The sequence below is a fragment of the Symsagittifera roscoffensis genome, chromosome 9 (assembly GCF_963678635.1).
Source record: "Symsagittifera roscoffensis chromosome 9, txSymRosc1.1, whole genome shotgun sequence".
Taxonomy (NCBI): Eukaryota; Metazoa; Xenacoelomorpha; order Acoela; family Convolutidae; genus Symsagittifera; species Symsagittifera roscoffensis.
In genome coordinates this window covers 20,035,177-20,050,698 of record NC_087070.1, presented here as the reverse complement: position 1 = coordinate 20,050,698, position 15,522 = coordinate 20,035,177, and the positions used below count along the sequence as shown (strand labels likewise).

The 15,522-nt window shown below is 34.1% G+C and overlaps 1 protein-coding gene across 1 annotated transcript in view; it reads right to left on the bottom strand.

Moving 5' to 3' along the window:
- The window catches only part of LOC134854153 (protein phosphatase 1 regulatory subunit 12A-like), a 69,307-nt gene extending 60,143 nt beyond the window's left edge, over window positions 1–9,164 (bottom strand). Inside the window, exons 1-3 of the mRNA XM_063870279.1 lie at window positions 8,760–9,164; window positions 5,211–5,339; window positions 4,737–4,881 (exon numbers count right to left, since the gene is read on the bottom strand). Of these exons, the coding sequence (XP_063726349.1) occupies window positions 4,737–4,881; window positions 5,211–5,339; window positions 8,760–8,934 (449 nt within the window). The 5' untranslated portion in view covers window positions 8,935–9,164. The remainder of the gene's footprint in view (window positions 1–4,736; window positions 4,882–5,210; window positions 5,340–8,759) is intronic.
- Between the last annotated feature and the right edge of the window lie 6,358 nt (window positions 9,165–15,522).

Sequence of the window (15,522 nt, the reverse complement as noted above, 5' to 3'; positions counted from 1 at the left end):
GGATGTTCTTGGAAGAAGCTAGTATGTACTGTCTCCGATATCCAGAAGTTCAGCAGGTAATGATTGCTCAGTTGCGTGATGAGATCCTCTTGAATTAAGCCTAGGAACACCCAAGCACATAATGAACACTGGTTCCTGATGATCGTATTTGCTGAATGTTTTAAAAGAAAGGGCATTCTCACTACAGTTCAGTTCAATTATAGCAAAAAATGGAAGAGCGCAATTTAGGGTTATCAGGTTTGAGCAGACAAAAAAATACCCGAACAAGGATAGCCGGTTACTGTGCAAGTAGCACAGAATGTTCGGACCACAGTCTTAAGAAAATACAAATTTTTTTTTCAAATTGATGTCGTTTTTTTCTGCATGTTGTGATAAAAAGATCTGAGCAAAAAAAATAGAATTTAGGAACATTTGAGAGTCATAAAAAATTGGTCAATTGGAAAACAGTTTTTGAAGAAAAATAACTAGAAAAACGAAAAAAAAAATTGATAAAATTTCAAAAAAAAACTTTTCAAATTTTTTAAATTTTTTGAATTTTCAACTTTTGATTCCCAAAATTGCGCTTAAAAACTCCAAAAACTACCTTTTTTGAGTTAAACTAAGTTTTCACGGCTTAAATTAAGCTTAAATAAGCTATTGTTAGAAAACACGGTCAACTTATTAGCTCGAAATTAGACCAAAAATCAAAAATTTCAAACCGGTTTTTCTGAACACTGCGAGAAAAAAATTAATGTCGTTCGAATCACAATTGAAAGGGCTTTAATATGATATATCACTCGACTCATTCCGATAATTATTTTAGTACCTGATTTTGCGTGGAAAACAAAAAGAAGAAAAACTAAAACACCCGAATTCAAAGTTCCTCCCCATTTTCAATGGTCGGAACAATAAATACCCACGAGTTCAAAAAACCCCGCAGAAATTCGGACAGATTATATCTGTAAGATGAACATAACAGCCATTGTGCAATAATAATCATTTCACAAAATAACAGCTCGTTAATAAAGTATCGCCGTCGAAAAAATATAGGAAAAATGTAAACGGAGTTAACACTATCAAGAAACCAGTGCCTGCGTTTCGTTTATTGGGTCGCACCATCTGTCTACATCTGCCACACGGAATGCCCACTTGACAGCCTTTGAAGCAGAACATAAGAGGAGGAGAGAGAAAGATGGGTCTGCGGATCAGGGGCACCAGTTCGAATCCCGCTCGGGCCACCGAGGACGCTTTGCTGCTATCATTGCTTTCTTCCGTTACCTCAGCAGCAAAAATTGGAGGCGCACAGCAGTTTAAGGAGGCTTTCTAATTTTTATTTTCAAATCACTCAGCAAAAGTTACTAGTTTCATTATAAAAACGTATAAAAACACATATGGATTCCCAAAAAAATTTATCTTATAAAGGACATGAAAATTTAGGAGTCCGTAGGATATGCCATTTTGCAACAACAAGGTAACGGAGAAAGCTTCTCGGTTGATTGTAATTGCCTCGCTGTATTGGCAGGAGGCTTTTTAGAGATGGCTGCTCCTGGCATGTCAGTTTATTAGCAAGATAATTTTTGTGGGAAACTTTGTTAGTTACGAGAGAAGAGAGTAATATGGCACGTGAGACAAGCACAGAGCACGTGATGTCTTCGAAATATCATTTAATCTAGTGTAATTGATGTACCCACTTTCCTTCAATTTAAAAAAGTGGCTCTTTTCTTGTTACCCAAACCCCTCGAGGAAAACCTGTCTAAATGATGTTTATACGGCAAATTTGCACGTTGAAAAAGTTGCTTCAACTTTTTCACACTGAGGTAGTGTTTTAGTATGATTTATAATACAACCATAGAAGTGATTTTAAATAGTATTTGAGAGATCAAATTTCGGTGCAAAACAAAAGAGGGTACTCGAAGAGCCAACGTTGAGTTAAGCCAAAGTATACAAATCGGACCAGCAGAAACAGAAATGCGAAACATAAACATTTCCTGTTACAATCTCGTGTACACGAACAAAAAGTAACTTAACTATTGGGATTTCGAGGCTCTAAAATGTACTGTCAGCTATAGTGGAAAGATTCTAACAGCTACAAAAAAAATCTTTCCGATTATAGCCCGACATCTTAGTAACAAAAAAACTTGTACAACAATATGCTTTTTCAATTATTGAGCGCTGTAATTTGATCGTAGGGCTATGATAGATAAATTGACACAGAGGCGAAGCTGCACTTTGCAAACACAAGCGAGGAAAATGCAAAAAAGAGCTCTAAACAAGCACAAAGTGAAATAAGGAAAAGATTAAAAATACACCTGGAAAAAAACTGTTGAGACTAGGAGTATCACGTTCTCACATCTGCTCGACGACCACTTGTTGCTTTCCTAATACTGGTCACCAATAAAGCAGCTACAGTTTCTATCAAATTTCCAATGTTATGCAGCTAAAATTCGACCAAAAAAAAAATATTTATATGTTCCGATTTGAATATCCGGCCTGATGATTAGGAGTCTAACATCCTCGCATCTGCACCTCAGTTGCAGGGAAATAAACTAGTGACCCAGGTAATGCTAGATCCACCGTTTCTACTATTTTTAATCATTTAATCGAAAAAATGAACTTCACGCTAAACCCTAGTGTTTCTCTACTTAACTAGGTGATTGACCGTTTTGTTCAAGAAAAAAACTACTACTCGCTCTTTCAATTGAAGTCTCTATATCAGATTGGCTTGGGGATTTTCGGAAAAAAGTGAAGACTCCAAAAATCGACCAATATTTGACTTTCCTAAATCCATAAACTTTTCGCTAGATAAGCATGAAAATAGCCTCTGCTTCCCATACCTTGATTTTTAGATTGAAACCCTAAAATCAGATTTAGCTAGTAGTTTTAGAGAATAGAAACGGAATTTCAAAAAAAAACTGTTAAAATTTAAAAAGGATTTGTTCCCAAGTCCATATCAGTTTTACAAAAAAAAACAGGGTAAAACACATTACGCAGTGAAAATCTAAGCACCATGTTAGTTGCAATGAATATCAACGTCAAAGTCAGCAGGTTAGTTTTGAAAAAAAGAATACTTTCCAAAAAACGGGCAGAAAATCAAAAATTGGACATTTTCTAAGGCCATATAATTTTTCAAAACGCAGGGTATACCCGCTTGCGCAGGTCAGATTCGCAAATGATATTTTTCTTTCGGTTGAACCCTTAATATCAGATTTAGCATAGTAATTTTTGAGAAAACTTTTTTTTGCCAATTTTAGGGAATAGCCGCTTGAGAGAGAAAAATCCACATAATTTTTTTTTACTGAAACCCTCATCTCAGATTTGTGCATTTAATATTTGAGAAAAGGAAAAAATTCAAAACAAATAGGCCAAAATTCTACCTCCTTAAACTTTGACCGTAGAACGTGAGGTAAAAGTAAAAGAGACTAGCAACAGATGCAGGCAGATAGAAGAGCAGCCAATTTTTTCCGGTTTTTCGTTAAAAAATTTTTGAAAATCGGTGGTAGTTTTTGAGAAAAATTGAAATTTCAGCGAAAAGTGCAAACATTTTCCAAGTGTCGCAAAAAAACCCGAAAAACAACAAATCCATACATTTTCATAAAACATGTTTTTGTTTCAAACAAGATCTAACACCAGCTCAAAATAAAGCAGCAACATATGCCATCAAACATTGTTAAAGCTTAAATAAGTTTAAATATGATTAAACTGAAATATACCAAAAGTGCCACCAAATGATCACTTTAATTGGCGACTTAGGTTAGAAAAAAAATCCTTCGTAATTATACTCTGCGCTTCGCATGTGTAAATAAAAATTTGTAATCAAATCTGAATCTTTTGATAACCTGCCACCATAAAAACATAGCCAACAGACAGTTGGAAAAGAGTCAATGAATGCAAATAAATAAAAAATATACTTTTTGAAAAAATCTCAATTATCGAACTTCAAAGAAACAATTATCTGGCCTTAAAGCTCCTTGAAATTTTAGAATAATTTAAGATTGACACTTTTTCGATAAAACAAACCCAATTTGAGAAAATTGGAACAAAAGGTAAAATTTTTATTTTATTGGGAAAGCTGATAATTAAATTCGTTTTTCGAAGTTAGAAGTTGATCACGTTTTTTGTAACCTTAACACTTTCGCTGTTCGATAGTGGAGTTTGTCTTCCGTTCAACAAAGGAAGTGACTGAACTTAAAAAGAAATCAAAAATCAAACCGCGAAAAGGTAAATTTTGAGCGTGAACAAAAACGAAAAAAAAAAAAAAAAAAAAAAAAAAAAAAAAAAACCATCACGACCGATATAGGTCTGAACCACGTTCATCAACTCTACTTTAAAATCGTTTGCACATCACAACCATCGCGGACTTACAACTAACATTAAAGGAAATAGGACTTTTACAATCGAAATTTACATTTATCCGACCATCATATATAATCTGGACAGACTAAGATTAAACTGCCAACTTGATTCTTGTTGTTCAGGTAGGGTTTGAGAGCTGGACGTATATATTTTGTCCGACTCCTCCTCAAGAGCTGTCCCATGCCAATGTAGTAGTTTCAGGTGTGTTTTTGATATAAAATATTGTACGCTTACGTAGACTTTTAGGTTTAATTAATTCGTAAATTAATTCATAAATAACAATTTATCTTAGTGCTTGGAAACGGTTTGCTAGACATTAACCAACTGCTAGTTAACAACTGAAAAAATATACCAGTCTACCTTCCGATCGCTTTAAGGTGAAATTAAGAAATGATTTGACTAACATGAAGTAGAAATCCAGTTTGATCATCTCCAGGGCCATGACGACAGGAAACAACTGGAACACATTGGCCATACTATCCAGTCCATGGTCGAACAACTCCCCAACCACACTACCCACTCCAAGCGCACGCGCATGCATACCGTCTAAGGTGAACCACTTTTCCTTTATTAAAGTTAGTTTCCTTTGTTTCCTATGGAAGTTTGTGTTTAAAGTCACTTTCCTCTCCGTTAAAGTTAGTTTTATAAGACTGTTTCATTTTTTGGCCTGTTGTTTACCGTTGCTCAAAAACAAAGTCCTGTCATACTTTCTAAAAAATATCCTAACACACTTTCATAACTACGAAAATATTCAAAGATATCTCGAGCCAAATTTCCAAATATAAAGGAAAAGTTCCTAGGTTGTCGCACTTTCATAACTACGAAATTATTCAAAAATATCTCGAGCCAAATTTCCAAATATAAAGGAAAAGTTCCTAGGTTGTCGCAGGTGTTGTAGAAGAATCCACATGATACAGCTAGCAGGAGGAGGGAGAGAGGTCGAGGGTCGGAGAGATCGAAGGAGTAGAGCACGAGAGGGGCAAAGCCAAGTGCATTCACTAGGAAACCTATAAATAAAAAGGGAATACTTTTAACCTGATTTCCTCAAAGCTTTCAAAATGAAATTAGTCTGTTTTCTTCTATTATCGGGCATAGATTAAGAACAAGAATTCAAATGACAATAAGATTAACTGAAAAATGTTTGCTGCGGCCATAGCTGATGCAGAAGTTTAGGCTCGAGATTGAACTTAAGTGCCACAAATAAATGTCAGATGAGGCTGATTAATGTATCATATCACCCCTCTTTCAATTGTAATTCCAGCACTGCAAAGGACGATAAATTTGACCAATCTGAAAAAAAAGGCTGAAAAATTTCTTTTTTTTTAGCGAGGCGTGAAAAATTTTAGTACAAGAGCCACTTCATTACATAATGCAAATAAAATTGATTTCACACGAAGCTATTAGTAAGTGCTTTCAAAAGCTACGTTGGGTTAATGCCCTAGCCTAGGAAACTCAGCTGCCATATAGAGCAAAAGCAAATTCTGGTGCTCTATAGAAAAAATTTTAGTAACACAGAGGCGAAGCGGAGCTTCGCACCACTTGCGATACAACACAAACATAGAAAAAATATATAAGTCGAAAAAAGTTTTAAATGTTAAAAAAAGACTAAGTGAACCAAAATTTTCGCATGTCTCCATTAAAAACAACTAGAGGCTCAGCTAAAGCTGGAGGTATGAGATTGATATTGAATTAATTTGCTATACTGATGCGGCACTAAAATGATTGATAAGAGTAAGAAAATTTGAGATGATAAATTTTCCCAAGGAGTAACCGTTTCTGCAGGAACCATTATCGCAACCGTTTCTTTCAGCTAAACTTTTCATCTCAGATTTGAATGAGTACATTTTAAGAAAATTCAGTTTCTAAAAAATGATCATAAGTTCTAAAAGATGGTCACAAGGATCTCCAAAATCCATGACTTTTTCCTGCAAAGAGCAGCTTATGGCCGCTGAAGCAGAGAATACTCATAGCATTTCCGAGAATCAATTTGACATTTCCGACAAGTGTAGTTCTCGAGAAATTTCAAAAACTTACAAGTCAAAAAATCAAAATTTGACTATTCCGAGGGCCAACTCTTGGTGTCATAAAAATTTGGGAAAAGTAGCATAAGCAAATGAGCTTCCCGCAACCCGTTCTTTGAAGAGATCCCAAAATCTCAAATATGGCGGGATAGTTTTCGAGAATATTCAAAAAGTTTAGTAAACGGCCAGAAATCAAATATTTGACCATTCCGAGGGCCATAACTTTGAGTAGAAAAAATTTGGTCGTAGCCGCTCATGCAAGGAGCTTTTCAAAACTGTTCTTGTCAAAACCGTTCTAGAAAAAATACCAAAAATATGGGTCAAATATTCCCCCACAGACTTTTTCGAAGGCTGTAACTAAAACTTTTCAAATGAATTTGGAAATAATTTTCCATTATGAAAAAAAGGAAATTTCAACAAAAATACAAACAACATGAAAAATGCGAACGGGTGTGTTCAAGTTATGTGTCTCTTGAAACGACCCTAAGTTAGGACAATAAGCAACTAAAAAATAGACCGAAATAATTTGGGCCGAGGAATTTTTTTTCAGTGAAACAAAAAAACAAAGAAGCAAATACGAATCCAAAGGTAAGTAAAAGTACAAACAAATTGTAGGAGTAAATCAAACACCAAAAGCAACATTAAAAAAAGTGCGCGCAACAAAAAAATGATTTCAAGAAGTGACAACTAAGCCGAAAACAGATAAGCAGACAAATAATTGGCCGACAATTTTAATTGAAACAGAATATTTTCCCCTTTGAAAAAAATAGGTCCTGGTCAGCTTCGAACCCACGATCTTTGCCATCCCAGGCATATTCGTTACCTCCAGGCTAAGCTGCACGAAATGCATAGAAGTTTGAACTCATTATGAACCAATATAGAAGTGGTTCAATGATTCTGTTAAACAAGTTGTTAACCCGAAAAAAGTCTATACTCCAGTTTGATCACGCGTTTATTTAAAAACCAACTACTGTTTTTACCGCTTTTCGAGATAAAAAAATTCAATTTGGAGAATAAGCAGAGCCCTTCCAGGAAACAAAATTGCAGCTTAGTAGAGTAGTGGATAGATGCAATTTATTTATTTCTGAGAATTAAAATTGAAGAATTCATTTAATGATTTTAAAAAAGATTTTTGAGAAAAATCGGCAAATTCTGCCGTATGTTTGAAATTTTGCTCTTTCTGCAGCTCTTTAAAATACTCTGCCTCAAAAGCCGACTTCTGCCAATTCTGCTGCTACAAGAATCATTTGGGGCCTGGTTATTGTGCAAGGCTGAAACTTTCGCTCAGCAACTAAAATGGTTTTTTGCAGGTATCTAGTAGTTCGCAAAATTAAATTCACTGTATAACGACCCCCCCCCCCCTATTTTCACCGGCAAATTCAAAAAACACGAAATAAGAAAATGTTGAAAATATATACATTTTTTCTCGCTAATTTCGCAAATTGTTTAGAAAATGACGATGGTGGGAATACTATGCGCTACTGGCACAGTCCGGGGATATTCTTGTTACGACAATTGAAAATGGGGAGGAACTATTGTCTTCAGGTGTGTTTTAGTTTTTTCTTTTCGTCACACAAAATCAGGTACCGCAAATAATCATCAGAAGTGGTCGAGTGTCATATCACACTAAATCCCTTTCAGACGTGCCTATCAACATCAAAAACAACCAAAAAGTTTTCTCAGTGTCAAGAAAAACTGGTTTCAAATGTTTGAGTTTTAGTCAAATCGAGCGGTTTTAGACTAAATACGAGCAAATTTGAAGAAGAAGCCGATAAACTATTATTTAGTTTTACTCCAGTGAAAAAAAAATCGACATTATTTTTAGCTCCATCTAGCATCTAAACACTTAAACTTTTTAGGTATAATTTTATTTGTCTAGTCATTTTTCCTTCTACTGTCCAATATGCCTTATGATAATGTTACTATTATCCTGGAGTTATTGCTAAAATTGTATCTTCCTGTTAGGAATAAATTCAATTTCATACCAGTCTTTTCCCGGTTTGTCCAAAACGTTCTGTTTTCTGCACAAGGTAAATTACAATTATGAACTACAGCTAAAGGATATATATTTGTTAGCTCCGTAATATGGTGGTGATGTTTTTCAACCAATCAGTGCTTTTTCAGGGGCTTTTATTTATACAAGACTTTTTTAAATGATTTTAACAAAAGGAACCCTAGGTTCCTGATATGCCTATTTTACTATGACTATCGAAGTTCTAGGCTTTCGTTTAGATCTTTTCCACCACATAATTTAATTGTATTTTCATAGCTTTTTGATGGTGTTTTTCAAACGCTACAATTTACTCTTCTCGATATAACGCTCGGGTTTTCCCACCCAACCGCAAGATATTTAGGCTAAGCATATCCGAACCTTCCAAAAAATTAGGACTTCAATTACCAACTTACCAGCAAGTGTGATCAAATTAGGGGATAAATTTCTCGGGAGCCTTTTCTGGATCAAATTCCAAAATCCCGGCAGCAGGAAATTGTTATCAATTAGAGAACTGGTCGATGATGAATACTTGTATTTCTTCAATCCGTCTAACTGCTCACGAGTAACTCTGAACTCACTCAACAACATCGTTGCAAGATAATTCTCTCAAGCCTCCAGAAATTTTGAACTCTACCTTTCTGGTTAATTTTAACGCATTCTGAGCTCAACTTAACGACTGCTAGTTGTTTGCAATACTAACTAACCTTGGGTTTAATCACCTTCATTTTGGCGGTCAACAAACGCAATATTATGTAATCATAGTGACGAAACAACATCAAATATGGTCGTCATTTTAAGCAAAACTGAATCTACTTAATCTATCTGAAATGAGCAAAAACATCGATTCCAATTTTCAATCAGTTTATTAAATGTGATACGAAAATAACAGATCTTTTTATAATATGCAGCCATGATACGAAAAAATTGAAAAATTTCTGCATGAGCATAACAGTCCGGGAAACAAGATTTCTTGAAATTGCGAATTAAATCACCAGTCATGGAAATATTATTTGTAAAGCATATTATGTCGCGCCCGTCTCCGCCAGGTTTAGTGATATTGTTGACAATATGGCCACTGAGCAGTTTCGCCTTTCGTTAATCATTTGTTTTTTATTGTTTGGAAGAATCACATTGTGTTTTTATTACTAAATTAAATAAATTGAAAATTTCTTCGGCAAAAAATGGAATCAGTTATGTCAATAAAATCATGCTGAAATCTGAGGTAAGCACCGAAGCGGAAAGCCTAAAAAGTAATGCAATTACTTGAGAGACTGCCCTTTAGAAATTACTCGATTACTCCCCTCGATATATTATTTAGAAATTACTCCCCTCGATATATAATATAAGTGAAAAACAGTAAACGTAGCTCATGTAGCTCAGAATCTTCCGAACTCACTGATTCAAGAAAATAATTTCAAAATTTTTTTTTTAAATCATAACAATAAATCATTTTTTTCCTTTCCTTTCAAAATTCCGATTAGTTTTTTCCAGTAAAGGACGACTGTATTAGATGGAAAACTAAGAATGGAAAGTAAAATGACTAAAATGATTTAAAATTTGAGAAGTAAGAAATTTGGTTAACTTGCAAAGGGCGGTCAGCCTCTCGTAGATTTTCGTCTAATTTAGTCAAGAAACCAAAAACTTTCAGAACAGTTTTTCTCGACACGGTGAGAACTTTTCGAGCTTTCTATTTAGAATGCAAATGCTTAGAACTAATAAGGCAACCGCCAATCAAACATTTAATGAGCACCCGCCAATCAGCCAGCTATGTTGAAGACCAGGCTCTTCATTTTCAGGTCCGGCTCACGTCCATGGAATAGAAAAAACTGCACGTAAATTTGGAATAAAAAAACTCTAAAAACAACCAATCAACCACTACAGCCACCAAATCTCCTCCAGTGCAATATCAATCAATAAAAAAACGGTGTATTCGAATCACAAGTATATTGGCATCAGGTACAAATCGGTATATACAAAAAAAAGTAATAACTTCTCAGTCACTTTTCAAAACATACTTTCCAATTTCTCTCAAGATATAGTCATGTCAAAAATGGTCCAATTCTACTCAAAATAATTGACGGAAATAAGGTGGTAGTTTTCTTCGGTAAACAATAACAGGGTGTGAATCAAGTCAGTTGAAGATAAGTCATCTTCCTTTTCCCACTAACCAGTCTCCGCAAATAGCCAACTATGAGCAGCCAATTAAACTCGAAAAAAAGAAGATGCTAAAGAGTAATAAGGTATTAAAGAAACAACAACTCGCAATACATAAAAAGCAAAAAGTGAGCAATTTTGTCATTTCGCATTTGGACAAATGAATTCAAGAAAAGCTGTTACAAAAGCAAATAGCATAACTAAAAATGTAAGCAATAGGACAATCAGAGTTGATTGCACTCAGCCAACAGAACATGCAGCCTGAGTTACCCGCCCAGGGACCCAGCTAGCAGCAGAAATGGCATGATTCGGCTAGTAGAGCAGGATATTCAACTGAGCAGCAGACAGAGCAGAACTCAACCATACGGCAGAATTTAAGACATTTTTCCCATAAATTTTTAACATAGGCGCTACGCGCAATACACCGAAGGCATAGAAACTGAAGCAAAAACCAAACAACTTGAACAACTAATAATTGAAGAATAACAGTTCTAGAACAAAAAATCGTACTAATACATGTATACACCAAAATTTTGCTATATCGAGAAAGAGCCTGAAATAACAGTTCTAGAACTAAAAATCGTACTAACACATGTATAGGTTAAATTTTTGATATATCAACGAAGATCATAAAATAACACTTCTAGAACTAAAAATCGTACTAACACATGTATACACCAAAATTTTACTATATTGACAAAGGGCCTGAAATAACAGTTCGTGAGCTAAAAATCGTACGAACACATGTATACACCAAAATTTTGCTATATTGGCAAAGATCATGAAAAAACAGTTCGAGAGCTAAAAATCGTACTAACACATGTATAGGTTAAATTTTTGATATATCAACGAAGATCATAAAATAACACTTCTAGAACTAAAAATCGTACTAACATATGTATACACCAAAATTTTACTATATTGACAAAGGGCCTGAAATAACAGTTCGTGAGCTAAAAATCGTACGAACACATGTATACACCAAAATTTTGCTATATTGGCAAAGATCATGAAAAAACAGTTCGAGAGCTAAAAATCGTACTAACACATGTATACGTCAAATTTTTGCTATATTGACAAAGATCATGGAATAACAGTTCTAGAGCTAAAAATCGTACTAACACATGTATACACCAAAATTTTGATATATTGACAAAGATCATGAAATAACAGTTCGAGAACTAAAAATCGTAATAACACATGTATACACTAAAATTTTGATATATTGACATAGATCATAAAATAACAGTTCGAGAACTAAAAATGGTACTAACACATGTATACGCTAAAATATTGCTATATTGACGAAGAGCCTGAAATAACAATTCTAGAGCTAAAAATCGTACTAACACACGTATACGTCAAATTTTTGCTATATTGACAAAGATCATGGAATAACAGTTCTAGAGCTAAAAATCGTACTAACACATGTATACACCAAAATTTTGCTATATTGACAAAGATCATGGAATAACAGTTCGAGAACTAAAAATGGTACTAACACATGTATACAATAAAATTTTGATGTATTGACAAAGATCATGAAATAACAGTTCGAGAACTAAAAATGGTACAAACACATGTATACGCTAAAATATTGCTATATTGACGAAGAGCCTGAAATAACAATTCTAGAGCTAAAATCGTACTAACACATGTATACACCAATATTTTGCTATATCGACAAAGAGCCTGAATAAACGTTGTAGAACTAAAAATCTTACTAACACATATATACACCAAAATTTTGCTATATTGACAAAGAGCCTGAAATATTGACAAAGGACCTGAAATAACAGTTGATTGAAACTACAGTGTACCTAATACAAGTATACACAGCAGTTGAAATAGAAAAACTGTGTATCTAATACAAGTATACACAGATCAGTTGAATGAAACTACAGTGTACCTAATACAAGTATATGGTCGTCATTTTAAGCAAAACTGATTCTACTTAATCTATCTGAAATGAGCAAAAATATCTATTCCAATTTTCAATCAGTTTATTAAATGTGATACGAAAATAACAGATCTTTTTATAGTATGCAGCCATGATACGAAAAAATTGAAAAATTTCTGCATGAGCATTACAGTCCGGGAAACAAGATTTCTTGATATTGCGAATTAAATCACCAGTCATGGAAATATAATTTGTAAAGCATATTATGTCGCGCCCGTCTCCGCCAGGTTTAGTGATATTGTTGACAACATGGCCACTGAGCAGTTTCGCCTTTTGTTAATCATTTGTTTTTTATTGTTTGGAAGAATCACATTGTGTTTTTATTACTAAATTAAATAAATTGAAAATTTCTTCGGCAAAAAATGGAATCAGTTATGTCAATAAAATCATGCTGAAATCTGAGGTAAGCACCGAAGCGGAAAGCCTAAAAAGTAATGCAATTACTTGAGAGACTGCCCTTTAGAAATTACTCGATTACTCCCCTCGATATATTATTTAGAAATTACTCCCCTCGATATATAATATAAGTGAAAAACAGTAAACGTAGCTCATGTAGCTCAGAATCTTCCGAACTCACTGATTCAAGAAAATAATTTCAAAATTTTTTTTTTAAATCATAACAATAAATCATTTTTTTCCTTTCCTTTCAAAATTCCGATTAGTTTTTTCCAGTAAAGGACGACTGTATTAGATGGAAAACTAAGAATGGAAAGTAAAATGACTAAAATGATTTAAAATTTGAGAAGTAAGAAATTTGGTTAACTTGCAAAGGGCGGTCAGCCTCTCGTAGATTTTCGTCTAATTTAGTCAAGAAACCAAAAACTTTCAGAACAGTTTTTCTCGACACGGTGAGAACTTTTCGAGCTTTCTATTTAGAATGCAAATGCTTAGAACTAATAAGGCAACCGCCAATCAAACATTTAATGAGCACCCGCCAATCAGCCAGCTATGTTGAAGACCAGGCTCTTCATTTTCAGGTCCGGCTCACGTCCATGGAATAGAAAAAACTGCACGTAAATTTGGAATAAAAAAACTCTTAAAACAACCAATCAACCACTACAGCCACCAAATCTCCTCCAGTGCAATATCAATCAATGAAAAAACGGTGTATTCGAATCACAAGTATATTGGCATCAGGTACAAATCGGTATATACAAAAAAAAGTAATAACTTCTCAGTCACTTTTCAAAACATACTTTCCAATTTCTCTCAAGATATAGTCATGTCAAAAATGGTCCAATTCTACTCAAAATAATTGACGGAAATAAGGTGGTAGTTTTCTTCGGTAAACAATAACAGGGTGTGAATCAAGTCAGTTGAAGATAAGTCATCTTCCTTTTCCCACTAACCAGTCTCCGCAAATAGCCAACTATGAGCAGCCAATTAAACTCGAAAAAAAGAAGATGCTAAAGAGTAATAAGGTATTAAAGAAACAACAACTCGCAATACATAAAAAGCAAAAAGTGAGCAATTTTGTCATTTCGCATTTGGACAAATGAATTCAAGAAAAGCTGTTACAAAAGCAAATAGCATAACTAAAAATGTAAGCAATAGGACAATCAGAGTTGATTGCACTCAGCCAACAGAACATGCAGCCTGAGTTACCCGCCCAGGGACCCAGCTAGCAGCAGAAATGGCATGATTCGGCTAGTAGAGCAGGATATTCAACTGAGCAGCAGACAGAGCAGAACTCAACCATACGGCAGAATTTAAGACATTTTTCCCATAAATTTTTAACATAGGCGCTACGCGCAATACACCGAAGGCATAGAAACTGAAGCAAAAACCAAACAACTTGAACAACTAATAATTGAAGAATAACAGTTCTAGAACAAAAAATCGTACTAATACATGTATACACCAAAATTTTGCTATATCGAGAAAGAGCCTGAAATAACAGTTCTAGAACTAAAAATCGTACTAACACATGTATAGGTTAAATTTTTGATATATCAACGAAGATCATAAAATAACACTTCTAGAACTAAAAATCGTACTAACACATGTATACACCAAAATTTTACTATATTGACAAAGGGCCTGAAATAACAGTTCGTGAGCTAAAAATCGTACGAACACATGTATACACCAAAATTTTGCTATATTGGCAAAGATCATGAAAAAACAGTTCGAGAGCTAAAAATCGTACTAACACATGTATACGTCAAATTTTTGCTATATTGACAAAGATCATGGAATAACAGTTCTAGAGCTAAAAATCGTACTAACACATGTATACACCAAAATTTTGATATATTGACAAAGATCATGAAATAACAGTTCGAGAACTAAAAATCGTAATAACACATGTATACACTAAAATTTTGATATATTGACATAGATCATAAAATAACAGTTCGAGAACTAAAAATGGTACTAACACATGTATACGCTAAAATATTGCTATATTGACGAAGAGCCTGAAATAACAATTCTAGAGCTAAAAATCGTACTAACACACGTATACGTCAAATTTTTGCTATATTGACAAAGATCATGGAATAACAGTTCTAGAGCTAAAAATCGTACTAACACATGTATACACCAAAATTTTGCTATATTGACAAAGATCATGGAATAACAGTTCGAGAACTAAAAATGGTACTAACACATGTATACAATAAAATTTTGATGTATTGACAAAGATCATGAAATAACAGTTCGAGAACTAAAAATGGTACTAACACATGTATACGCTAAAATATTGCTATATTGACGAAGAGCCTGAAATAACAATTCTAGAGCTAAAATCGTACTAACACATGTATACACCAATATTTTGCTATATCGACAAAGAGCCTGAATAAACGTTGTAGAACTAAAAATCTTACTAACACATATATACACCAAAATTTTGCTATATTGACAAAGAGCCTGAAATATTGACAAAGGACCTGAAATAACAGTTGATTGAAACTACAGTGTACCTAATACAAGTATACACAGCAGTTGAAATAGAAAAACTGTGTATCTAATACAAGTATACACAGATCAGTTGAATGAAACTACAGTGTACCTAATACAAGTATACACAGCAGTTGAAATAGAAAAACTGTGTACCT